This window comes from Gadus morhua, chromosome 16, assembly GCF_902167405.1.
Source record: "Gadus morhua chromosome 16, gadMor3.0, whole genome shotgun sequence".
Lineage (NCBI taxonomy): Eukaryota > Metazoa > Chordata > Actinopteri > Gadiformes > Gadidae > Gadus > Gadus morhua.
The window spans coordinates 8712348-8739421 of record NC_044063.1 but is presented as its reverse complement, the minus strand read 5'-3'; the positions used below and the strand labels follow the sequence as shown (position 1 = coordinate 8739421).

Genomic DNA, 27074 nt, shown 5'->3' with positions numbered 1-27074 from the left:
GTACCGGGGGCGAAAATAGCACCGCCTACGTAATCCGCGTTCGAAAATTCCAAACCTGCCTGGCAACGGACGATCGCGTCGAACGTTGCCTGGCAGCGGACGATCGCGTCGAAAGATGACGTAGGAATGTTCATGAACATTCGCGCTCATTCATTGAGCCTCACAAGACGAAATAAAGTTAAACAGGTAACACTTATTTTACAAATGCCATTTATTAGCTAACTTTATGTTTGTATTGTATTTAATTGTTTAAACACATTTAGCTAGCAAACTGAGTGTATTAACACAAGCTAGCTAGACTATGATACAATTTTCAACACTCAGTTTACTAGCTAAATTCAATACAATACAAATATAAAGTAAAAACAAGTGTTATCTGGTTTATGTTATTTCGTCTTTAGCAACATGAGCGAGGGTTTTTTGAAAGCTGCCTGGCAACGGACAATCGCGTCGAACGATGACTTAATGTTTCGAACGCGGATTACGTAGGAGGTAAAATTTTCGCTGTGCTAAGTCTGCGTACACTCCACACTTTATCAGCTGACTGAAAAGTAGCTGAGAGTACGAGATGGATGGACGAGAATTGTGTTTAATGTCCACAAGGGGGCAGTACTGCTATTGATTTCGCCGTGGATGTACTCAAATATCTAACATTTCCCCCTTTCTCTCCAGGATGAACGAGGAGCAGATAGCGACAGTGTGTGTGTCGGTGCTCAAGGCGCTGTCCGTCCTCCACGCACAGGGCGTGATCCACAGAGACATCAAGAGTGACTCCATCCTGCTCACCCACGACGGCAGGGTCCGTACACACACACACACACACACACACACACACACACACACACACACACACACACACACACACACACACACACACACACACACACACACACACACACACACACACACACACACACACACACACACACACACACACACACACACACACACACACAAGAAAGATGGACACATCGAAATTCATGCGAAACTAATAATTTACTAATAATAACTTGTTCCGCTTCTCTTTTCCGAGATTATTCAAAGTTGATCCATCAACAATGAGGAAGATATAACATCAAGGTCCCTTTTCAAAGAATCTCTCTGCCAACCACACGGGCTCGTCTCTCTGTCTCAGTTCGTAGCTGCAGCTCTCTGTGGCTGCAGGCTGAGGGTTCTCACCTGCTGCAGCAGTCGGCTAAAAAAGCACAGATGGGCTGCTCGCGGTCATGCCTCCGTCGTAAGGATGTGCACACTGCACTAGTTCTGGCCACTGAGCAACAGGCAGTATGGCGGTTCTGATTGAAGCTGTAGCTCCATGTACTAATTCCTAGAGGTCCATTGAGAACCAGTACAAGGGCTGATCACGTGTAATAATGTACTGCAGATTACACTGCAGATTACACTCTCACTCTCATTATTCTGGTGTTTTAAATCTGTGTAGCAGCGGATGACTTGTTCCTGGCCAGACAACTCTTATTAAGGGCTTCAAAAGCAGACCTGAGATCATACTTCACCTCTGTCTTATGAAGATGTTACGTTCTTGAAGGATCATAGCGTCTTTATTGAGAAGGTGTTACAAAAGCAGCTTCCTAAATTGACTTTTTAAACCCCCCTGCTCTAAATGGTACCACATACACGGTACTACGTCTCTATATGGAGATGTGCTTTGTTCCTTATTCTGCAGCGGTACTCAGAGGTTCCCTCTGAGTGGATGTGAAACGCTCCCTTCAGTACGCTTTGTGTTCCCGCGCTGAGAGCAGTCAGACGCCGACGCTAAGCACGTCATCTTCAAGGCTGCAGTGTACCACGTTATGAACCTGGCCTGTTCAGACCTGGCTCGTTTAGTAGAGTTCTTACTGTTGGGGGGGATCAGTGGTGCACAAGCTGGTCAGCTGCTGGTTCTGCAACAGGACATCATTTCATCTGTAACTCTGAATAGGTTCTCCCCCACCCCATGATTCATGGTGTGATCAAGCACCTTCTGAGGATAGATAAGATCTAGCCGGAGGTTCTTCTTCTAATTTATATATTTTGAGCAGTGGTGTGAAGATTTGCGTGGCGTGTTGGACTCCATTCTTGTGTTTTTCGAGAAGTCACTTGAACTGTGTGTTGGACCGACCGACTGACTGACTGACTGACTGACTGACTGACTGACTGACTGACTGCTGCCCTGTCTGGTGTAGAATTCTGGTCTGAGCGCACACAGTGCTCGGAACAGGATGTGAACTCACTCAGGCTTGTGCCACACGCGAATGTTTGTGCGTTAGTGTGCACACGTGTGCGTTAAGGTGGGGAAGGAAGATTTGCATCACAGCGTGAGAATCGTGTGGTTTACTTTGTTTTGTCAGATGCCGGAATTTCTTTTTTGTTATCAGCGAATCTGAAAATAATGCTTCTTCAATAAATTGCATAACCTAGCCAAGAAGGTTCCTTCTCTAGTTGGGTGTCATCATGATGGTGGACACCAACCCAGTTTTCTCAGAAACTAGGGTGGGTGGCCCACACACACACACCGCCCTAGATGTAGAAAATGGCAAAATATTTGACTTGCGTAATGCGAGCGATTCGCCCGCAGTGGAAACGGAAGGCGTCTGATGCTGATGTTCGCTAACCACATATGACTGTATGACCACATAAACTCTGCATTCTGCTCCTCATCTGGCAGTGTGTTTCCTGCCCTTTAATAAGTCGCTCTACGATTCAACCTGGTATCGATTCTAACTTAATTTAGACGACGTCAACGTCCTCCGTGTGGAGGTGACACTAAATCACTAAACATTTTTTTGCAAATGACACTTTGACGAGAAGCCTGGCCCAGACGGATACCCCTTTCAGAATCGACTTCCTCGGACGCTGCTCCTTTCACATCGTGAAGTGGCTGTCCCTCACTCCCTCACTCCCTCACTCACTCTGACCGTGCCTCCCCGTGTTCTGCCTCTCCTGCAGGTGAAGCTGTCAGACTTCGGCTTCTGTGCCCAGGTGTCTAAAGAGGTCCAGAGGAGGAAGTCTCTGGTGGGAACCCCCTACTGGATGGCCCCAGAGCTCATCTCCAGACTGCCCTACGGCCCAGAGGCAAGACACACTGTCCCCGCTCTCTCTCTGTCTCCGTGTGTGTCTCTCTCTGACTGTCTTTCTCTCTGTCTGTCTCTCTCTCTCTCTGTCTCTGTCTGTTCAGTCTTTCTTTCTCTTTCTCTCTCTGTGTCTCTCTCGCTCTGTCTCTGTGTGTCCATGCTGAATCCTGCACCAGAACAAAAAAGGGTTGGGGGCTCCGACCACAACAAGCGTGGCTCTTTGGGAGGTTTCTCTGCAGGGGAAGCTTGTCCCAAGTGCCCTACCTTCCCTGTCTGCCCTCACTTCCTGTTCCTAACGTGCGTGTGCGTGTGTGTGTGTGTGTCCCGTCTGCAGGTGGACGTCTGGTCCCTGGGCGTCATGGTGATAGAGATGGTGGACGGCGAGCCGCCCTACTTCAACGAGCCGCCCCTCAAAGCCATGAAGATGATCCGGGACAACCTGCCGCCCAAGCTCAAGAACCTCCACAAGGTCGGCATCTCGCCCTGACACCCATCTGACACCTCTAGACTAAATGTGTTTAATGGATCGTCGTTGGGGCGCTGACCTCGGTCATCTCCGGGGGGTTAATTGGCTTTAAAGATGACCACGGGGAAGTGACACCACCTGGTTTCCTCCTCCTCCTCCCTCTAGGTCTCTCCTCTCCTCAAGGGCTTCCTGGACCGCCTGCTGGTGCGAGACCCTTCTCAGCGCGGCTCAGCCAATGAGCTCCTCAAGCACCCCTTCCTCACCAAGGCGGGCCCGCCCTCCTGCATCGTCCCGCTGATGAGACAGAACCGCATGAGATGAGACGCCGCGGCCTCCCGCCACTAGAGGGCAGTGGGGTCCGATCGAACACGACACCGGGACGACCTGACTTGAGGCTCTAGCCAAACTGAGGCCAGGAATCACGTGCTGGGAGCAGCGTCTTGGGGACACGGGGGTGTTGGCATTCGGAACCACAGAACACTAGAGGAAACATTCCCTTACCGTGTGTGTGTGTGTGTGTGTGTGTGTGTGTGTGTGTGTGTGTGTGTGCGCGCGCGCGTGTGTGTGTGCGTGTGCGCGCGTGTGTGTGTGTGTTGCCAACACTGTTCACGACGTCGGTGTGGTGGATTCTCTTGGCTGACCCCTCCCTTGTGCTGCCCTCTCCAATACCTGCCCCTCTGCCTCGTGTCGGTGTTCTGGACCTCTCAGGGCCGTCTCCTCCCTGCCGCCGGCCCCTCACACTGCCTGCCCCCCCCCCCCCCCCTCTGGCTGCTGGGCCCCTTGGATCGGCTCTGACACTTCCTCACCTTTTAATGAGGTGAACTATTTTGGAAGGTGCGAAAAGAACTACATTTGCTTTGTAACGTTCCAACGCGGACATGACCTGTGTCTGAAGGGGGGACGGACGGACGTACGTTCTCTTGCACCCGTCATACGCCCCGGAGCTGTCGGACCGGCCCAAATAGATTCACGGAGCCACCAACCTTTTTTTCCTTAACTTCCACAACTATTCTTATCATCACTACAAGAACCCTGGAGCGGAGGAGTGAAGACCAGGACTCCATCTCCATGACAACTAGAGCTAACTACTGAACGAGGACCGCGTCTGTCCGGGAAATGAGTCATACGAACGGTTCTGTGTCCATGGAAATGCAGTTGTTTTTTTTAACGGAAACTTAAACACTGGAGTTGTGTTTTTATTATTTTTTAATAGATAAAGGAACCATACTATGTAAGTACGCTGAACATAGAGATATGTGGGTTGTGACGCTGTTTTCATCATCTCTATATATATTTTTTAATTGCAAAATGCGTTTTTGTTTTTTTTTCTCTTCTGGTTTTATGCCTCTGTAAGATGTGATGGTTTTTGAAGCACTGTTGAGATAGAAACCCCACTCCCAGTGAGGGTGTACCCCCACTCCCAGTGAGGGTGACGCTCACTCCCACTGAGGGTGACGCTCACTCCCAGTAAGGGGGGCACTCGGGGGTCGGAGTAAAGTCCGTACCGGGACCCTGTTGTATGGTTTTAGATAGCTGACCTTTAAACGGTTTTAGGATTTCTGTTAGAATATTTAAGAAAATGTCGTCAAAACCCCAACGCCGTACGGAGGTATGTCGGCGGATGGGGGCACAGAGAAATCGGGCCGAACAAACACTACAATGATATGAAAAGTTTGACATTGCTGATTTTAAAGAAGGAACAAATGAGGAAGGCATTCCTGTTCGTTTTGTAGTTTTGATTTGGTTTTTAATGAAATTATTTAAAAAAGGTTTGTGATACTCACTTTTTCAATCTTATTTGTCATATCTTTGCTGTACTCTTTTTATTTTCTAACCCAACATATCTGCTGTGCTCTGTTCTTTCCTGACTTGTGTCTGTCTGTGGGTCGCCTCTGGTTTCCATGGTAGACAGCTGTAGTCTCTGTGATTGGCGGTTCTGGTGACGTCAGGGGGCCAAATAAAATCCCGAAACACAAAATAACGTGTGGGAGTGAGTGAAGACTTCCAAACGGATTATCACCGTTTAGAAAGGAAAAATCCTGATTTACTCTGCCCCTCTCCAGACTCAACTTTAGAAAGTGTGGGTGGGGGTGGGTGTGGGGGGGGCTTTGGTTAACTTGAACTGGTAGCGTGTGTGCAACCATTTGTATTTCCATTCATCCACAACTCTGATCTTCTATCTCTGGATGCACACAGATCAACGGGCCGGGCACTGTGAATCCCTGGCCTGGATTCACATGTTGGCCTTGGCCCTTGTTAATCTATGTAGCATTGTGATCACCAGGTGGGTGAAATAGTTAATTTTTGCGCTTTTTAATATCAAACGGGACCAGATGTCTTGGGGGCGTTCGACACCTGGGGAACACTTTGTATTGGCGTTAGAAGTGGGTCAGAGAGAGGCCTCAACCAGTCATCCATCATCGTTGTAGTGGTCGTGGTGGTGACTCAATGCCTAACTGTTATGGTGCCAGTCTGCAGATAAAGCCATCTGGGTAGGTTGAGGTAGGATCATTTCAAATCGGCATAATGTTCCCTATCCCAAACCTGATTCGCATTATTATTATTATCCTAAGATGCTTTCCCTGTTGTCTGATTTCACTGTTTGAGAACTCTCATCTACTTACCTGCTTCCAAGTTCCTGCATAATCTGCCCAACCGGTTCTGTTAGAAAGCTGAGTATGCAGCAGGTTATAATCATTCACTTTTTATCTTGTCGGAGGACTGCAGAGGTAGTGCTTTTTCCATGAAGAGGTGATCATAAGCTGGAGATGGTTGGACAGTCATGATGAGGTGACCAAAGTCTGGTTAACACGATTGCCTCCCTCACTGGTATTTTCAGATTGATGGTTCCATTCAACAGGCGTTTCCCAACTGCAACGGTGCATCGATCGCAGCGCTTGGATTCAATGGCCTCAATGAGCATTAGATTAACTGAGGAGTGAGCGACTACTCGACCAATCACGGCTGGGGTGTTGACTCACTAGTTTGGTTTATCCTCTATTCCAAGAAATACGACTCATGCCACAGATCCCCGCCAGCCCGGCTGAGAATTCCAATCTAATGTGCTCACTGTGCTTTAGAAAATGAACTCATACCAACTCCTCGGAAAGCTGGGCGTGTAGGATACTGCTGGGTAGATCTGATGCTTATTATCCTGTTTTAGAACGGTTGTATATCCCTCTCTGAAGAGAGATTCAGTCAATTCTTGGGCCTGGTTGAACACTTTCTAACGGGGCAACCACACGCATATCTACGGCTGTCAGGACTAGTTGGAGTACTAACTCCACGATCCCCAAACGCTAGAAAACATGCACTAGAAACGCAGAACACGTGTCTCAACGCGGTGTCTTCTGTAAACCAGATGCGTGAGCCTTTGAGTTGTGTTTCTTCAACCGGTATGGTCAGAAGGTCTGGGGTCCCCTCCAGGCAGGGGCTGTGGTCACCAAAGGGGTCGGGTCACATGACGGCCACATGACACGTCCCATGACCGACCTCCCCGCCCAGTGCGTGGTGTGGTGGTGTGTTGTGACCAACCCCTCCCAGTGTGTGGTGTGGTGGTGTGTTGTGACCAACCCCTCCCAGTGTGTAGTGTGGTGGTGTGTTGTGACCGAACTCCCCTCCCCAGTGCGTGGTGTGTTGTGACGGGGTGGTGGTGTTTTGTCCTGTGACTCCTGTCTGATCCAACCCGTCTGCATCTCAGCCTTCCTGTCTGGACTGGTGCTCATCTCACCATCGTGAAACACAGAACAGAACCGATAGGGAAACAGAAGCTAGGGGGGTGGGAGGGGAGGGGGGGGGGGGGGGCTTGGGCCTGATGGGATGTATGCGTGGGCGGAGTCCCGGGTGTGCTGCCAACATGGCCGCCCTGCTCCCCCCTCTGAGTGCTGGAGCCAAATGGCAGAAGGAAAGAAACTGGAATGACGCTGGGCAACGGGTGACGTCACGGTTCAGTTCACACTGGTATCCTGAAATGGACTCTCGGATTGTTCTATATTTGAAGACGATTTCTTCACCGAGAGTGTCATGTTTGAATATTAAATAAAAGCCCTTTAAACCTTGGAATTTCTACACTGCTTTTCCGGGAATCCTCAGTGGATGCTTTTGGTTGGGTAACTTAAAATAGCCTTCTGTTGAGTCTGCTGTGTGGTGAGAGATCGTTATCATTTTTGAACGCTTTTTATTTCTGGATGTTTGACTTTGGAAATTTGTAGCACTCTATAATTTACCCCCCCCTCCCCAAGTGTAATCTTAAAGGAATCTACTGACCACGCTTTCATCTACTGTGGGTGAACAAAACGCTGTCTGTGGAATGTATTCAACTACATAAACCTAATGTACATTCTGCAACCATTCTTCTTAAGTTTTTCTGCGTAATGAAGGTTTCTATTCCACCATTCATCCAACCTTTTCAAATCCGACACTTCCAACGCAAGCTAATTTCTTGTTGTATCAGACGCCATCAAACAAAACACTGAGTAGAAACCTTGTTGACGCAGTGGCCACCTTGTAGCATCACATTACACTAATTTTTACCAATCAGAAAGCACAATTGTAGACGTCCCCTGAGGTTTTGTATCTAAGGACACCTTAGGGAAATGCTGTAGTAACTTTAAAGTGCATATCAGATGATCATCACAGAGTTTGTGTACGATGTATGGAATGACTGTGGTCAGCCCACATGCCTGACGCCTTAGAGCTTCATAGAAGAACAGAAACTAACACAACTTCCACTACTCTGTGTGTGTTTATGTGTGTCAGTGTGTTTGTGTAGCTGCACAATCAATCCATGGCCTTAACAGTAGCTACATCAGAAACTTGGAGGAAAACCAACAGAGGTTCATAACAATGAAAAGTGGAGAACCATCTCTGATCCTTGGAACGATTTACCTGTCAAAACGTTCAAGGTGTACCCTGAACCACTTGGATCTGGGAGTTAGCGCATCCAGGTGTAGCATCTTCGCTGGGTTCACTGGTCTATCTTCTAGCAGTTTACTACAAAGTGCTTCTCCTTTCACTGGTCTGCCTCTTGAGAAACAAAACAGGAACTGGGCCACTATTGGAGGCTGAGTTTTTTTCGTCACATGATCTATGAAGAAAAATGACCACTGGTGACCAATCAGCCAACATTACTATGGAAAATATATATATATGTGGCGGGAAAGATGAATTTGCCCCACACAGACTGTTATGGGTTTGACCCCCGCACCTCTCTTGTGTAATTGTTGTTTGTTTTAATCTGTTGCAGTATTGCCATTTTAATCAGTTATTTTCAACCAAACCTGACATTTTCTGTTCCTGTATGTTCCTTTCACTGGCGTGAAGAAAAAAAACACTTTGCCAACCTTTTTTTATTGCAAATACAGTTTTTGTAAAAGTTGTAAATTGTATGTGTTTTTTATAGCACATTGTCATTGTTAAATGCATTGATCTACAACTAATAAAGAATAAAAAATGCTATGTTTTGATTTAGCTTGGCCCTTTAGCCTGATTCCTCAAATAACTATTAAATTGTTTTATCAATTGGTAAAATGTGACCTTGAAGACCGGAGCTGATGTTGAGGTTGACCTAGTTTGAGGTTGACCGAGACCTATTTTTCATATGAATGGGTTTTTTTGTTTTTCAACTCGATCAACCCTTTCTGACAGGTGCATCAGATTAAACGTGGCCTATACTTTTAATACTTCAGGTACCAAAATATCTATTTAAAAGTAGGAAGTATTTTTTTTTTTTATATATATATATATATATATATATATATATATATATATATATATATATATATATATATATATACTAAACACTTAACTTATTAAGAGGCTAATGGAGTAGGCAGTAATTTTCTTTAAAGCATTTCTCAGTGCGGTTAAACGTGAACAATCTAGAGTGTGTGCGTGAGCGTGCGTGAGTGCGCGCGCGCGCGTGTGTTTGTCAGCATTTCCAGAATATGACCGACTGTGTAGAGAACAGAGGAGGGGGGCGGGGTTATGAACGAAAGCAGAAGTGCAGCGGGTCCTTGCAGAGCCAGCTGATCGCTGAGGCCGGCGGAGCTGTGAAGTCACTTGTTGCTGAGAAAACTGATTCATTCAGACTTCGCTCGTCTATACCCTGGAGCGCACATACAGCCGCGATACTCAATAAGGAATTCCCAAGACGCACAGTTAAAGGAGCCTAAAGCATCCGTTCTTCCGCCTGTTGGGTTACTGGTAAGTCTTTTATTATAAAAGCGACATTACTAAGAATAGGCTACTCTGAAATCCCCGCGCTTCTCCTAAGGGAATTTGGAGGAATTAGAGAATTAATTGTATCCACTGTTATATAGATTAATATGAATGGATGAATAGCGTGTTTGCTTTATTGCTGTTCTTTGTGTCCCATCTCATTGAGCTCTTATATATAGCCCCATACATTGAATGTAGCTCTATTTAGTGTCCATGTATGGCCCTCATTATATGTTTGCTGTATTCTGGTATCTGGTCGTTTTTCGTGAACCTTCTCAGCTATAGATGTTAAACAATGCGGGATTTCAGCAACTCTCGCTTTTTTCTCCACTGGTTTTATTCATAGGCGCCACCAAAGAAACCCGCTGATCGCTATCAGTGGGTTTCGTTTGGTTTGTGAGGGACCCCCACGCAACCTTCCAATGTAAAACAGGGTCCCCTCTATTTAGTCGCTATAAATCATCTGTAGACCATAGGTGTGTACTTGAGTAGGCTATTATAAAGAGGTAGAGCTAGGCCTACACGAAACGCTAAATAAAAACCTGTTTGTTGGTATCTGTTGATATTTGGCACTTGGTGTAGAAGTCCTTAAAGAGGTGCGCGTCACACAGTCCGATCGACAGACGCTCGACGAAGTCGCTCCTATACTGAGGGGAATGGATTTCTTTCCAAGGTTGAGCATTGGATGTGAAGACGAAAGGCTCGGCGGCGTCTTAAAGTCCAGTCAGTGGGCGTCTTTCTACAACGCTGTCTCATTGATTTCTGCCCACGACAACCACAGAAGGCTCCACTATGTTGCCGTCATGTTCCCCCTTGCAAGGAACGCTGTGTTCGTGACCGGGAATGGTAGCCCAACGTGGAGCTTCCACTGCAGAGAGGCAGAAAATATGGGCTGAATTAATGACGTTGCTATATAAAAGCAGTCCAGATCCTATATAGCTAAATGCTATAAAGAAAATGAAAACACAAAACATGATTAAATAGCATTTAAAGCATACACATATATTGGTCGTGTGTGTGTGTGTGTGTGTGTGTGTGTGTGTGTGTGTGTGTGTGTGTGTGTGTGTGTGTGTGTGTGTGTGTGTGTGTGTTCGTGTGTGTGTGTGTTCGTGTGTGTGTGTGTGGTTATGCTGTCAAAATCCTACTGCTTTGTGTATCTGTCTGTGTGCATGTGTTTCTGTGAGGTTGTATGCATGCTTGTCTTCTAAATCAAGGCTGAGGTAAAACCACACAAACACGTTCACACGCAACCAGACCGACGTGACATCTGCACCCTAGTTTGTCTCGCCTACGGCATCCTTCACCTGGGGTAGGGGCAGCAACCGGGTTGTGGGTGGCAGGCTTTCCAGGTGGCAGACTCAACTGGTGGCAGACTTCACGGCACTCAGAGACTGAATGACCTGGTAAACCTGGAGCGAAATCTCATTTGTTTTCACGCCACAGGTTACCATTTATCACCCAAATGGAAAGCAGCACACTTTGCTTAGATCGCACTGGTGTGCACAAGGTAGTCTGCCGAGTCTACTTCACTTTGGCCACACGCCAGAAATACACCGCTGCCCGCGATTGGTCAACAATACAAAGTTCCGTGTAAGGTCGAGGCGTACACAACAAGGCAATGCAGCCTGTCTAACCACAAATGAACACAAACCGACAAGCACTGCGGGAACGTGAGACAGATTCTGCCCATTGAACGCTCCACGTTGAAAAGAGCGTTCAATTCATGCGGCTCCCCCTCAAAGTCCTATAGGTAATTTGCTATTCTTCATTCCCTCTCTCTCTCCCCCCACTTCCCTGTCAATCCTCCCGCTTGTGTCGATAAAGGCCAAAGGCCTGTGCTATCAGGGCCTTAAGATATCCAAGGCAGGCTGGAGGTTGGTAACCAGACCAGGTTGGCGTTTTGTCTGCTGGCTGGCATTCAGATCAGCCTTGATGAGATGATGATGCAGGAGTTTGGCATTTAGTCTGAGAGGTCAGAGCTAGGCCGTGTATATACTATGCTCCACATAAGTGGAAATCTAAATGATGGTCAGGCCAACAAATCTCAAACGAGCCAATCGTGTGAGCTGGAATGATAGGATCTATAACAATATGCTTGTTCTCATAACACGCTTAAGTAGGAAAATAAACTCTGGAGAGATACAGATATTACTAAAAGCTTTGTGACGAGTTGCTTGAACTGTTGTAGAATAGGTACCTTGGAGGAGGAATATAATACAACACGATCAAGCTGATAACATAATAATCCATAATTATTATACAAGCCAAACAATGTGTAATGTCCACATTTATAGGAAGAATATGAATGAAGAATGGGGATTTAGAGGAAATCTTAGTTGAATAATCTTTATAACAATTGAAATGACCAAGAAATGCAGCACTTGGCTTCACTCACTTAACATTGTGTGTGTCTCTGTGCCTCTCTCCCTCTCTCTCTCTCCCTCCCTATCCCTCTCGCTCTCTCTCTCTCTCTCTCCCTCTCCCTCTCTCTCTCTGTCTCTGTCTCTCTCTCTCTCTCTCTCTCTCTCTCTCTCTCTCTCTCTCTCTCTCTCTCTCTGTCTGTCTCTGTCTCTCTGTCTCTCTGTCTCTGTCTCTGTCTCTGTCTCTGTCTCTTCCTCTCTCCCTCTTCCTCTCCCTCTCCCTCTGTCTCTCCCTCCTTCCCTCTTCCTCTCTGTCTCCCTCTCCGTCTCCGTCTCTCTCTCTCTCTCTCTCCCTCTCTCTCTCTCCAGAGGGCGTACGAGGGTCTCTCTGACTGTTGTGTCATCACAAAGTGTGTTTTGATGTCCACGCCAGTCCATCAGCCGTGGCTATGTGCACACGTCACGCTCGGCTTCCGGCTCCTCCTCCTGGCCTCCCTGCTGCACTCCTCCGCAGGTATGACCTCCGACCTCCGACCTCCGACCCTAACCTGACTCTTTTTGGATTATTTTATGACTTTTATGAAACACTCTTCAACGCAATACATTTTATAGAGACACATTTCTATTTACACACTAAGAGTATATGCAAACATAAAGGGATGAAAATAATACAAATGCAAATGGGTACAATATGTATTTTTATGTGCAATAGTCTTTTTTTCAACCAACACATCTTGAAAGTCCAAGTTCAAGTCTTGTTTACGGAGGGGTAATCTGACCTTTAACCTTGCCCTCTGACCCTAGGTCTTTGCTGGCACTAATCCGGGCTCCACAACGCCTGAATGTCTGGGACATTGTAAAACATATCTTGCAACCTTTTCCTTTCATTGGTATTCGTTTGTTTATGCGTTGCTTCTTCTCAGCGGGAGAGGACAGCCAGAAATCGGGAAATAAAAAGCCAGCTTGTCAAAGAACACAAAATAAGACTTATTTCTCAGTCCCTGTCACCATGACAATACACGCGTCACAGAGAATACTGCGTTGCTAATGCATAGCCCTCTTTTAAATGGAAAATACAATGTACATACAGATTCCATCAGATTCCAAGAGCTGTGGAGCTGACATTATTGTTTCACAGTCTCTGATCTGAACCGTTAACGCCGCGATTAACCATTATCAGGTAGTGAAACACCACTTTCGCTCAGCCAGAGAATCTGGTTTGCTATCTGTCTTTAGAGATAAGAGGGGTAGCCCAGCAATACTGGTAAATCCCCTAATGTCTAATTTCAGCGACGCGCTAACCCTCAAACAATGTATTTCATGCTTAAAAAACCTTTCCTGGGGTAACACACAGTTTGTACGGTATGGAAATACACAAACAAATAAACATGCAAACACTCAGAGGGTTTGGGGTTTCCGACGACAATTACCTATTTCTAATGGAGCAGTTGCTACGGACAACGGCACAGATATGACATCATGCTGACCTGTTGGCAGAAAGAAAAACCAGAAAGCCCCCAGTACCATCCTACTTATACAGTCCAAACAGCTCATTGGAGTACAATGGACTGGAATGGACTGAAATCAAATGGAAAGGGTTGGAGTAGAGAATGGAATGTTTCAATATGCTGTGGAGTAGAGCAGACTGGATTGGAATGGAAGATAATATCATTTAATATAATTACATTTAATTGGGATGCGGCTGTTGAGAGGGACGTAGTCGAAAGGCTGTGCTTGTGAAGTAGGATTGTAACCTGATCCTCAGTCTGCATAGGAGGTAGGCTAGTGCTTTGGTTATTTCATGGTTTCAAACTCACAACCCTCCAGGTCGTCTCCTCCTTTGGGCATTACCTCCTCTGGTGGGTGTCCTGTGGTCAAACGGGTCCAAACTAGTATTTCAGCCTAGCTGGTCCAAACACAATATTGTCGGTCATACTTTTTAACTGAAAGGCTTGGCTGGACCTCGATGCGTTTCTTTGAGGACGTGTGAAGGGACATTCTTGGTTCCACGATGTGACACATCACCAAGTGAATCTGGATCATCAGGGGGCTCGGCATTTATCGTGCATATTCAGAATGTTTGAATGTTGACGCTCACCCACTCAGGCTGGTGACACAATCACACACTCCAAAAACATTTCACAGAGGAGGAGCTGTCAAGTATTTGTGTTTCGTGTTTTATAGATTGTCTTATTGGTAATTTGTGTTTTATGTTTTTAATATTTAGAATACTCTTGCCTCGCACATTTATTAATGAAACACTTTCTTTATTATTGTACCTGCTTCTCTACTTTCTTATTTATTTCGTATTTTTCTCATTTTTATTTCCGCTACTGTCCTCTATGTTCTACTGCTACTCCCTGAACGTTCCCTCTGGGACATGAGTCCGGTATGAACACCAAGCACCATTTATAACAGCGCTCGTCCTGCCTTCTGTCCCCTGCAGGCGTGCTGGGGAACTGCAGCCACCCGGTTGTACCGGAGCACGGGGGCTTCCGCTGCGATTCGTCGCCGTGCCGAGGCTTCCCCCACAAGACGACCATCCACTTCTTCTGTGAGCCGGGCTTCCACATCCCCGGCAAGGTCCGCAGCGCCCGGTGCCGCACCAAAGGATGGGTGCCCTCCATACCCCCCTGTGTGCCTCTTAAAGGTGAGACAGGAAGGGAGGGCTTGGCCTAATGATGCGTCGGAATCAGGTCTGATGCCATCATGGTCGGGTTTTCCAACGAGGGAAAGAACGAGTGCAAAAACGACATCCGTTGTGGCTAGATGAGGAATTTATTTTTGGCTGTGGTTTTGATGTAAAAAAAGGGTAGTTATGACTAAAAGACATTTCGAAATATCAATCGTTTCAGCATAATGGTGAACAGAGCCTTTGTCCACAAAGCATTATACCAATGTCCTTGAACATTTAAACCTTCTTGAAAAGGGTTTGTATTTAAAATAAAATCACAACCCTGAACTCGCTACCATAGGGTGTAGCTGCCCCACCGTCTTTTCCTGTTTACAACCTCATGAAAACATGGAAGTCAGAGGAAGGGAACGCCAACCTGACTGCAATGTCTTCAGGGACGGTTTACGCCCGGATTCCAGGGAAAATGTGGTTCTGTACGTGGTTACCGGGCAACAAAGGTCTTATATGAGCTACCGCTATGCTGGCTCATGTTGGTATCATCAGGGGGTGGGTAAGCCCAGCATGCCAGGTCCAGTCATTCACCCAAGCAGGAGTGGAGATGGGTGGCTGAATCCCCCAGGTCTGTTTGGTCTGTTTCCTCTCCAGTTTCAGGCTGTTTGCGGCTTCGACGGGGAGATAAACGTCGATGAGTAACCGTGTTGTACAGCGATGAAAACAGTTGACTCTGATGTCATTGTTTATAAGTAATCCTAGACAGAATGACACGCGTATAAGGATTCACAAGACACACACGTACGCACACAAAGGGATTCGGAAGACACACACACACATGCACACGCACGCGCGCGCGCACACACACACACACACACACACACACACACACACACACACACACACACACATTGATTTACTGGTTGTTATTGTAAAGCAAAGCTTAATGCCTCAAAGTGTGTCCTTGTTTGGTGATTCCATGACCTTCTTTCGTTAGTTTATTGCTGTATGCTCTGGCCTCCATCATGTCCGCACAGAACAAAGAAACACTTGCAAGTCGGTTATGGACAATACAAAATGCTAAATTATGTAATTTAATTCAGACTGAATTGTGTAGAAAATCTTTACATTTGTTAATCATCATTTGAGCTCAACTGGAATGACTCATTTTAACCTACTGTCATGGTTTAAGGTTGTAAGTCATAAGTTATGGTTATTTTTCGAAGTTGGTTGGATGGGTTTTAGTTTTTATTTGATTTGACTCAGCCATCCCACGTGCCACCACACACACACACACACACACACACACACACACACACACACACACACACACACACACACACACACACACACACACACACACACACACACACACCTGCTTAACAAAAGACTATAAGATATAAGATACATCAGAAACACTGGCTGCAACTAAACACACAGGAAGCTGCAGCACAGTCAAGAGGAAGTATGCCAAACCAGAGCAACCAATGCACTTTTGCTCCATCACAACCGCAGTCCAAAACGCAACACTTCCTCTGCAATCGGTCTATCCTGACACTTTCAAACAGGCCTCCAGGAAGGGCCTGCATTACCAATTAGCCCAACATCCTGCAACACCAAGCAAACATACACATGCACATTGTTGTGTGCACGTGTGCGTCGAAGAATTTCATTTGGGAATGTGTTGTTTATGGGGTTTACTTTAAATTGTTATTTGGTGACATTTTTTTGTAGGCAATTAGTCGTTTACTATTTTGCTCTCAATAATCATTGCTTTTTCAAACAAATAGTGAACGTGTCGGTATGTCCGTCCCGTATCCACAGACCGGTACAACATGAAGCACGATGACAAGAACATCCACACTATGCCCAGCATTGCCACCACCGCCGTGGGCGTGTCCATCTTCCTACTCACCACCACCGCCTGCATGGTCATCAAGTCCCGCCTCTACCCCTGTCACTCACACGGGTAAGGACGTCCCCATTTAGAAAGATACTTTTGAAGCATATTTGACGTTGCTCTTCAACACAATATGAACCATTAGACAAGATGGATTTTGTTCCTTTTTATCTGTTAATGGTTGCAGTTTGATATAAGTTATTATTAGTTTTAGGGAAGCAACACATTCCCTCCAGAGATAAGAAATGCTTTTTTGAATATAAACACTTTCAGGGTGTGTGCTGGATTTTTTTAGTGCGTGCTAGTTGTATTATATCATGTCCACTATTGATTGGAAACATTGAGTCAACATTTGCAGCCATAATATGAGTAGGCATTATGTACATCGCCCCTATACTGAACATAACTGCCCTATTCCCAACCGACGGGCCCCCTCCAAACCAGTTGAACCTGATCCAGTTCCTGTGAAAACGCCAACAAAGTGAAACCAGAATCAGCACAGAATCTTCCAGCGCTCCCCGTTGTAACATAACCTCTGAGATCGCCCAGGTTCATTCTGGGTTGGCCTGGTTACTCATCCGAAAATCGAGATCAGGAAGCAGAGAGAACCGAACGAGAACAGAGTAGTTTACCCTCTGTGTGTGTGGGGGGGATGTGTGTGGGGTTGTTTTTTTGTGCTGACTTCTTGAATTTCTCTGGAAAAACTCCACAATCACTTTGGAGCAGTTTCTCTTCCTGTTCTCGCGAGTCTGTGGGGCGGTTTTAGAATGCGAGAGAGGGAGTGACTGTGTGTGTCACTTGATGTCTGGTCCTATCTTTGTGTGTGAGTTTAATAGATGATGGCGTGCTTAAGTGCATGTGTAGGAGTTTGCCGTTTAATCTTTTCGTTGCCAGACACATCATCAGAAAAAGAAAGAGAGAACTATGTGGCCTGCTTTGCCTTGTTCTCTTGAAGACTATGTTTAAAGCGTTGGTCGTGGCAGAGATGCTGTCCGTGCAAGTAAAGGTTAAGTGTTCTAAACAAGTAAAGTACAGACATAATAGTTTAAGTGGTAGGAATTATGACACACGCAAGGTGAGAGGTATGCAAAAACTGAACATTTATTAAAATCTCTCGCTCTCTCTCTCTCTCTCTCTCTCTCTCTCTCTCTCTCTCTCTCTCTCTCTCTGTCTCTCTCTCGCTCTCGCTCTTTCTCTCTCTCTCTCTCTCTCCAGTAGGCGTTCCTCAGACCAGATGGACCTGATGGTTGACGGTCTCCCCGTAACGCTCCCCTCCTACGAGGAAGCCGTCTACGGAAGCTGGGGTCAGCGTCTGCCCTCCTGTCCGGGTCCCGGCCCGACCCAGCTCCTATTGGCCCAGGAGGTGCCCGACCCCCATCAATCATCGGCCAACGACCAATTGGAGGGCGGCGGCCGCCCCCGTCTGTCGAGTCAAAGCCCTGACAACCCCCCACCTCCTTACGAGGAAATCCAGCGTCCACGCCCCCAGGAGGGCGTGAGTGGCGGACAGATCCACCAATCACAAGCCACGCTTTTGGACGACAAAGACCCTTAAAGGGAACCTCGACGCTGGATGCGTCACATTGTATGGTCGCACGCAAACCACGCATTGAGCAGGGAGGACGATGGACGTGTGCTGACCACATCGGGCCGGACGACGTGCTTGATGATACTGTGTCTACACAGCAGCCGGTGAAACATGGCCGCCACAACAACACTGCAGCACTTTCTCTGGTCGGCCAGAGGGCGTCCAGCACTATGGACCTAGCGTCCGATCAGATGGCAGAATTATTATTATTATTATTTTGTCCTAGATAAGCTCTTGATTGGCTGTTAAGTTGTAACTCTAAGTCGGGTCAGGAAGGTGCTCCCTGTGACCTTTGGATCGACTTTTAAGTGTCCCACACACTTAAATACTTCAATGATATTGATTGTAATTATTGAGCTATTCTTTTATTTTTGAGTGTGTGAAAGATTTAAACTCAAAAAAAGATAACCTGACGTCTGAACGTATAATCTAGTGTTTGAGTGTGAGTGTATTAGCACCTTTGTGAATATAGACTCGTCCATTGTTTTTTCAGCAGATTGCTGGAGACGCTAGAATTCCCATCTGTGATGGTTGGAGGCCTTGAGGGAAAGTTTTCCTGTTTCCAATACAATGTCCCTCTGAAGAGAGACATAAAAAGCATAGCTCAAACCAGCTTCACAGGACAATATAGTAGCCTAGCTCGCAGTGGCGTAACAAGGCAACGACGGGCCCGTATGCAGGATGCGTTCGGAGCGATTGTTGACCGGGGGGGGGGGGGGGGGGGGTTTCGGAGCGATTGTTGACCGGGGTGGGGGGGGGGGGGGGGAGGGGGGGTTTCGGAGCAATTGTTGACGGTTTTGTTTTTTTTTGTTTTTTTGGGGCCCCTGATTGGCCCCGGGCCCGTACGCACCCGCATACCCTGCTTACCGATAGTTACGCCACTGCCTAGCTGCAATAGTACAACATACAAGGACTAAAATTGATTTACCTTCATTTGGATCATCCAATGAAACCAAAATGCTGTAGCCCTAATAAAGCGGTTAATTGCTGGAAATCACACCAAAGTTCAATTGTTATTCATATATATTTTTATTAAATCAAAGAAGGTATACAATATTGAATGGAATCTGAAACCCATACAGTAGTAGGCCTAACTTTACAATGATATAGAGCAAATATTTATACTTATTCATTTAAAGTTCACCTTGAATCAATACCTTATTAAGTGCTCAGAGCCGACATGTTTGTATTATAATATTTTATACAGTACATGATGTATGCAGGCGCTGACTGCAAGCGGTTAAAGTCCTTGACATGCTTGCTGACGTCGCCATGGCGGGAAAACCTGAATGTATATTGTGGTTGATTTGACATATAGAAAAAACAACTATATATATATATATATTGTTTAACTGATGGTGAAATTTACTTCATTCAAATTTGTATTGTTGCACATCATGTAATTATGTTATAAATAAAAGTTGGACCGTTTTAATGTTTTATGTGGAGAGTTTTGTTTTCTACGTCACGACTTGCCTAGCCGCCACTTTGAAGGTTTGCCGTCCGCGAAAATGCTAGCGCGGCTAGTTCAGTTTGCTACATAGATAAAAGTGAATCAAATCGGTCGTGAGCAACATAATAAATAATGCAGTCGGAATGAAAGCTATATCGTTTTCATCTTCCAGCCATTTGCTAGCTGCCCAATTGCTAGTTGCCATCAGAAGAGACTGAGTGGATTCCCTATAAACACCCATAACCATCAAGCAATCATTTAACCAAAAGGAATGCACATTTTATAAATACAATCACGTACAATATCTATCAGTAACTTTATGAGAAGTTAAATATTTTTGAACAGTTTGTTAGGTTTGAACTGAGGTAATAGGCGCCTTCAAACTGAATAAATGCACAATGCCTCATGCAACTACCCATTTCCCTTTAAGCAACAAGGAAAGTCGGTCCTTTGGAAACATGAGTTTGCATGTGTGTTGCTCTGTCCGTGTAATGTGTTACCGTATAAACTGGGTTAATTATATGGTCGGAATGCACGAGTCACATACTCGGTGAGCTAATGTTAGGCTCTATTAATGATCTGTGGACAGCAACAACAAGCTAATCACCCTGACAGCAGGGCATGTCTATTTATACACTACCCTTCAGGAATCACGTGTTCAAGCCATTTAAATGACCAATACAACAACAAAATGCAACCATTTAAAATGGTCAATGGTGACATAACACTTAAACGGAAGACTTATAAACTGTATAAAGTAAGCATAAAGTGTCAAGGCAAACTTCATGTTTTGCAATTTTTTTTCCAGATCTTAAAAACTAAAAGCTGCTTCACCATGGTTGGTCTTAACAGACTTATTTTATATTTTATAAGTGCGTTATGCATTTCACATAAACAAATGTCACGAAAATCATTCGGCGAAGTAACTTAGTTTTAACGCTCATTACAACAAGTTTTTAAAGTGATAAACAAATGTAAAAAACTTTAAATAAGAGTTTATACAATTGATCCACGTGCCGTGTCAATGCGGTTCAACAAGGGCTCGCCCCAATCTACGCCACAAACTGAGGAGGCGTGTCCTAACGGGAAAGCAGAAGCGGAGGTTCTGTTTCACTGTAAAAGTCGGCCATGGCCAGAAGTGTTGGTAAGAAAAGGCTGAATGGTCTGCAGAAGGAATGAAAGTTGTTCCTCTCATCAAAGGCTGTTTTCAAAACAAGCACGGATGGACACAGGTGCTGTTAAAAGCGGATGTTGGTGAAACAGCAGTAGGCCTACTTAACGAGCAGGTATAAGCTTGTCGTCGGACTCAAGTGACACATTCTATCGCAAGAAACATGGCAGGCAATTCGATTTATATTTTGTCAATGAAGCTGTGGCTATTGGTGACTATACAAATTATGTGTATCTACGTAACGGAGTTATTATTTGACTCAAATCAATCATTAAATAAATAGCCTTTTAACATGTATGTGTATTTGTAAACAGCCAACCTATATTGAGTCATTCATAATTTGAAAGAAAACCAAAGTTCATCCCATTTCTAATGACACAGATTGCTGTACACCTTTTCTCACTAGATTTCAGGGGAAGCGCAGAGAAAACCAGGGTTTACCTGTGATACGACTCTGTATACAATTGGGTATCTCCTAAGCTATATAAAACCTATTTTCTTAGTAAAAGTGGACAAAAGAGGAGGCATGCATCACAGGGAATGATTATGAATTATCAATAGGACAGCGACAGTGGCTACTGTTTCAACAGGAAGTTAAAGGAAGAAGTGGAGAACGCCTAAATGTAAATGATCCCTTATAGTCAGATGAATTAATCTCAAGGGGGGGATCTTGCTCATCAGTGTGTTTCCACATGAAACACACTGACGAGCGAGAGCGAGATAGATTGATGGGAAAGGGGAAAAGTTCACCCGGAAGTGACTATCGCAAGTCCAATGCTGGCGTAAACACAGTTCAGTGACTTGATATTGAGGAAGCAACATGTTTCTGAATGGCTCACTGCTCTCTTCCTATTGACTCCCTGCAGATATAGATCATGTTTGAGGTTTAATAAAAAAGATATATATTGCCTATTAGTGGTCAGTACAAATAGATGTATTTATTAAATGAGAATGGATTCAATAGTTGTAATGTCTGCTAGGCTGTGGACGGCTTGCAGTACTAATATATGACTGACAAATACATCCTCAAAAACGGACAGTTTGATTATATCTAATTGGATTAAATGTGTTTGTAGAAGGTCTGAATACAAAACAAGTTTAAATATTGTGTAGTTGGTGTTTAGGCTATAAATAAAATAAAACACTTAAAAGAAGGCTTAAGAAAAATTATGTTTAATAAACTCATACAGGTGCTACAGTTTAAGATTTGGACTCAAATAAACAAAGGAAGGATCACTCGTACAATCTTTAAAGGTCATGGGTATATAAAGGAATCCAATGTTGCACACAAGACATTAACTCCTAAAAGCTCAAATATAGCGGTTTTCTGAAGATATGCAGATGAAATGATAATTTGAAAAACATTTTAAATGCCTCAATTCATTTTATGGGTTGAGCACCTCCCGGCTATCCAAGACATACTGAAACAAGTATATCGTCTATCGTCTACATTTATGGCAAAAGTCATACAAAATATAGCTTTAAAACATCCAATTATCTTAGAAAGACTTAAGGTATACAAAAACATATATTTTAAACTATGCCACTGATATTTGTCTTTCTATTTGTTTTCAATGATTTTCTGTAAGGTGACGTGATAGAAATGTTATGACTTGTCCATGACTCGAAAGTAAATCCATAATGCAGATTTCTGAGATGTTGAACTGTTCCATTTTTGAAGCTCTAACATAATTGCTTCAAACAGAAGCTGCCCCTTTATAAACTGAAACCTGGTTGAAGCAATCTTCGACCTGATTAAAAATTCACAGAGTGAAATGTCTGTAAAATGCGGTTTAAAAGAAAAGAAGGAAAGCTGGCATAAAGGATAATATTGAAGCGCACCAGCAGAATCAGTTTCACAGCGTTTATGGTGTACGTAGTCTCATGGTCAGGACCGCTAAATCAACCCAAGCAGCTCTGGACTCATGGGTCAACCAAAAACAAAAACAATTTAGAGTTTTTTTGCATCATTCATTCATTCATTCATTCATTACCATGTTCGAACCCACAATTCCAACGAGAGGAAGAGTCAGGTGGCAGTGGGTCATATGGTTTTGGTTTGTGCGCGTTCAGGCAGAACATTTTATTCTTGATTGACAGGAATCTCATCAAGTCATTGGTGAGAGAGGAGATCGGTCAGGTGGGCGGGACGAAAAGACATCCCTCATCAGAGCTGGTGGAGAGAGAGAGGGATTAGTTTAGTTTAAGTGTGAGTGTGAGTGAGAGTGAGAGTGAGAGTGAGAGAGAGACTCCATGCCTACCTGCTGTGTCACACAGTCCCTGTAAGCCTCCAAAGACTGGATCTCTGTCTGTCAGCAACTGACTCTTCTGGGGGCGGGGCTCCAGATCAAGATCTGATTGGTCAGTGTCATCCAGGCAGTCCTAAAGACGGGAGAAAAAAATGAAATGTCTCCAACTACAGTTGTCCTCCATCTTGATGACATCCCAATGAGTTAAGTGAAGAGTTAAAGGTGACATATTAAATCACCAGGTGTGAGTGTGATTAGCCGTTACAAGCCGTTTTAAAAAAATCGGCGTCTTCTGACATCAAGTGGGCGTGTCCACCTAAATGTGTGACGGATAGAGGAGCAACGTTTGCTACGGTCCACTGGGTAGGCTGGTAGACTGATCTATCCACCACACACCTGGGTGGACACGCCCACTAGTGATGTCAGAAGAGGCAGATATTCAAAACGGCTTGTGACGGCTAATCACACCTGGTGGCATAATATGTCCCCTTTAAGTGAGTTTCAGAAGAGGATGCTCTGTGAGCCCCCCTCACCAGTAGTCTGTGTGTGAAGAGCAGGTCCTGGTCCACAGAGGACGAGTCCCGTCGCTGTCGCTTGTCCTCAACCTCAAACACGGACGAGAGGGTCCTGTCAAGACCGAGGGTCCTGGTGGAGAGAGACAGATACAATGAGGGAGATAGAGGCACACAATGAGAGAGAGAGAGGCACACAGATACAATGAGAGAGACACACACACACACACACACACAATGAGAGATAGAGACACACACAATGAGAGAGAGGCACACAGATACAATGAGAGATAGAGACACACACACAATGAGAGATAGAGACACACACAATGAGAGAGAGACACACACACACACAATGAGAGATAGAGACACACACAATGAGAGAGAGAGGCACACAGATACAATGAGAGAGAGAAACACGCAATGAGAGAGAGAGGCACACAGATACAATGAGAGAGAGACACACGCAATGAGAGAGACACACACAATGAGAGAGAGAGGCACACAGATACAATGAGAGAGAGAGAGACACACGCAATGAGAGAGAGAGAGGCACACAGACACAATGAGAGAGAGAGACACACAATGAGAGAGAGAGAGACACAGATACAATGAGAGAGACACAAAATGAGAGAGAATCACAGATACAATGAGAGAGAAACAGATACAATGTGTGAGAGAGCTATAGATACAATATGTGGGAGAGGGACACAGATACAATGTGTGTAAGAGAGAGACATATTGATCCGATGTGTGTGAGGGAGAAATTCGATATGTGTGTACGTGTGAGAGCGATGAAATGAAGCCCTTTTCATTGAGCTAGACAGCAGAAATTGTAGCCATAAATGTCGATGATATGCATCATGCACAAGCTTAATATTTTTGGAAAAGTGAGTTTTGTTTTAGTATCTTAGGTGTTGCTCAACCATAAAACAACAATGCCAAATATATAAAACTCCAAATATATTTTTTATTTACCATCAGGAAGGATCACACAACTGAAAAAAAGACCCAACACAAGAGTTCGACATCGACGAAAATGTTAAGAGTTAGGGTTAGGATTAGGTTTCTAATGTGTTCTTTCGCGGTGCCTGCCTTTGTGTTTTTGTCAGAGAGCCCCCTCTAGTGGAGGGCGGAGACACCTACCGTTTCCTGAGGCTGGTGGCAGCAGATGTGGCGGTGTGCAGTTTGCATGATGAAGAGGAGGAGGAAGACGAGGATGTGAGCTCACAGCCCTCCGGCAAGGCCGTGAGGAATGTGAGCTGGAAGTCGTCGTCCATGGAGATGTAAGGAGCCAACATCTCCAGGTCCATCTCCTCCATGCCCTGAAGAGTGAGAGGGAGAGGGGGAGAGAGACAGAGACAGAGACAGAGACAGAGACAGAGACAGAGACAGACAGACAGACAGACAGACAGACAGACAGACAGACAGACAGACAGACAGACAGACAGACAGACAGACAGACAGACAGACAGACAGACAGACAGACAGACAGACAGACAGAGAGAGAGAGAGAGAGAGAGAGAGAGAGATGGGCGAGGGATGAGAGAGAAATGGGCGAGGGATGAGAGAGGGAGATGAAGGGGGTGGGGTACAGAGGGAGAGATGGGGGCAGGGAGAGAGAAGTAAAGGGGAAGGATAGAGGATGTGGAGATGTAGTGAGAGGAAGAGATAAAATGAGGGACGAAGCAGAAGGAGAGGTAGGGAGAGACGGAAGGGACAGAAGGATAGTCAGGCTGGGGTCAATACTTTCTCAGGGAAGTGTGTGTGTGTGTGTGTGTGTGTGTGTGTGTGTGTGTGTGTGTGTGTGTGTGTGTGTGTGTCTGTGTCTGTGTCTGTGTACCTCTTGTGTGTCTTCTGCTGGTTTCTGTCCCTCTTCCTGACAAACTGCAAAGAACCTCTCCACTGACCGACTCTGAACGAGGGCAAGAGGGACACAGAGAACACATTCAACAACGAAAAGAGAGAGAGAGACGACGACATAAAGTAAGAACGATTGGAAACCATTCAGAGAAGTATGCCAACAAGCATGGCTCAAAGGCACTTAAACAGTCGTGTCTTTCGCTCCATGACGGGATTTGATCTGGCCGCTCACCTCTGGCTCTGGGGAGAGGGCCGCTGCAGACAGTGGTGAGGAAGATGATGATGGTGATGATGATGAAGGGTGCGGGGTCAGGATGTCGAAGATGGGCGCGAGCAGCTGCCGCAGCTCTGGGGTACACAGGTCCTGGGGGCAGTCGGGCAGCGAGGTCGACCCACAGGGGCTGACGAACGACAGCTGCACAAAGTCTGGGGGAGAGAGAGGGGAATACACTCCATAAACGGTGCATCTGGTCTCTGCGTCTCTTCCCCCACACTGGGACTGTAGATGTGAGCATGCAGAGGTTCCTAAATAGCTGATTATGGTTCCACGTCGACGCAACGCAAGGGGGTTTACGGACCCATTACGAGCTTGCGGACTCTCTTGCGTCCACCTCAAGGGCCTGACATGGTTTACCTTCCGTCGCTGCAACAGCAAGGGCTGTGATTGGTCCGCATACTAACCCGACGCAGAACCAGGTTTACGACTGCGTCAAAGCGTCTGCGTGGTCCTTGCATTGCGTCTACTACAGAGGGCCCAGTAGTGCACGGGACAAGCTAGTGCATGTGTCCAGGTAGTGCACGTGAGCAGGTTGTGCACGTGAGCAGGTAGTGCACGTGGACAGGGCTCACCTGGGAGTGGCATGATGTCGTCTCCTTCCTGAGGAGTGAGCTGCATGAGCTCAGAGTTCTCCTTCAGCTTGAGGAAGAGAACCTCCTCATCATCATCGTCATCCTTGCACTCCTCCTCCTCCTCTTCCTCCTCCTCCTCCTCTTCCTCTTGGTCCCCCAGCACGGTGAGGATGGGCTTGGGGGTGGCAGAGACCTCCGGCCCCGTGTGGGGCTCAGATGGCGGGCTGTAGCGGGTCTGCTCCACAGAGAACACCACGTCTGCCTGCTCCACCACACTGGGAGGGCGGCAGGCAACAGTTAGTAGGCAAAGACCTTTATATGTACGAGGCAGACTCAAAGTGCTTCCCATAGAGATATCGGAATAAAAAATACAAAATAAATAAAATAGATAAGTAAAAAATAATGCATTTTAGAAAGTGCACAATAAAATGAAGTAATACAATAAAATACATACGTTAGATAAAATAAAGGCAAAGTTAATAAATGAAAGTGCAATGGATTAAAGATTTGGCTAATGCCGACTTAAAAGTTGTTTTAAAAGTATTTACAATTTAGAATGTTTGTCCGCTATGAAGGTTAAAATCCCCCGCTAGACATTGTACAAAAGTAATGGACCCAGTCAATAGACATTACATAACTTCATTACGCACAAAGATTTAAAGTGTGGTGGCAAAGCAGGCCACACTTTTGTTATATTTCTTATTTGTATATTTTTTCGGCTTATTTTCTGTAATTATCTCTTATCTA

The 27074-nt window shown here is 45.5% G+C and overlaps 3 protein-coding genes across 7 annotated transcripts in view; 2 read left to right on the top strand and 1 right to left on the bottom strand.

Moving 5' to 3' along the window:
• Positions 1–9006, top strand: part of pak4 (p21 protein (Cdc42/Rac)-activated kinase 4) — a 33349-nt gene extending 24343 nt beyond the window's left edge. For all 4 annotated transcript variants that reach the window (XM_030380283.1, XM_030380284.1, XM_030380285.1 and 1 more), the window contains exons 8-11: positions 673–799; positions 2947–3072; positions 3406–3540; positions 3703–9006. In XM_030380283.1, coding sequence (XP_030236143.1) covers positions 673–799; positions 2947–3072; positions 3406–3540; positions 3703–3858 — 544 coding nt within the window. In that variant the 3' untranslated portion in view covers positions 3859–9006. The remainder of the gene's footprint in view (positions 1–672; positions 800–2946; positions 3073–3405; positions 3541–3702) is intronic.
• Positions 9007–9538: 532 nt separating this feature from the next.
• On the top strand, positions 9539–18941 carry zgc:152863 (CCP domain-containing protein). Of its 2 annotated transcripts, none has more exons than XM_030380295.1 (5): positions 9539–9741; positions 12486–12630; positions 14563–14766; positions 16567–16711; positions 17861–18941. In XM_030380295.1, exons 2-5 carry the CDS (start codon positions 12537–12539, stop codon positions 18195–18197), a joined length of 780 nt encoding a protein of 259 aa, XP_030236155.1. In that variant the 5' UTR covers positions 9539–9741; positions 12486–12536; the 3' UTR covers positions 18198–18941. The 2 variants fall into 2 exon arrangements, with proteins under 2 accessions (XP_030236155.1, XP_030236153.1); XM_030380293.1 differs by having other exon boundaries at positions 9542–9741; positions 17858–18941.
• A 3065-nt stretch (positions 18942–22006) lies between these two features.
• hif1al (hypoxia inducible factor 1 subunit alpha, like) overlaps positions 22007–27074 on the bottom strand; it is a 14377-nt gene continuing 9309 nt past the window's right edge. Inside the window, exons 9-15 of the mRNA XM_030380288.1 lie at positions 26328–26602; positions 25711–25904; positions 25459–25530; positions 24762–24940; positions 23637–23748; positions 23116–23236; positions 22007–23027 (exon numbers count right to left, since the gene is read on the bottom strand). Of these exons, the coding sequence (XP_030236148.1) occupies positions 22963–23027; positions 23116–23236; positions 23637–23748; positions 24762–24940; positions 25459–25530; positions 25711–25904; positions 26328–26602 (1018 nt within the window). The 3' untranslated portion in view covers positions 22007–22962. The remainder of the gene's footprint in view (positions 23028–23115; positions 23237–23636; positions 23749–24761; positions 24941–25458; positions 25531–25710; positions 25905–26327; positions 26603–27074) is intronic.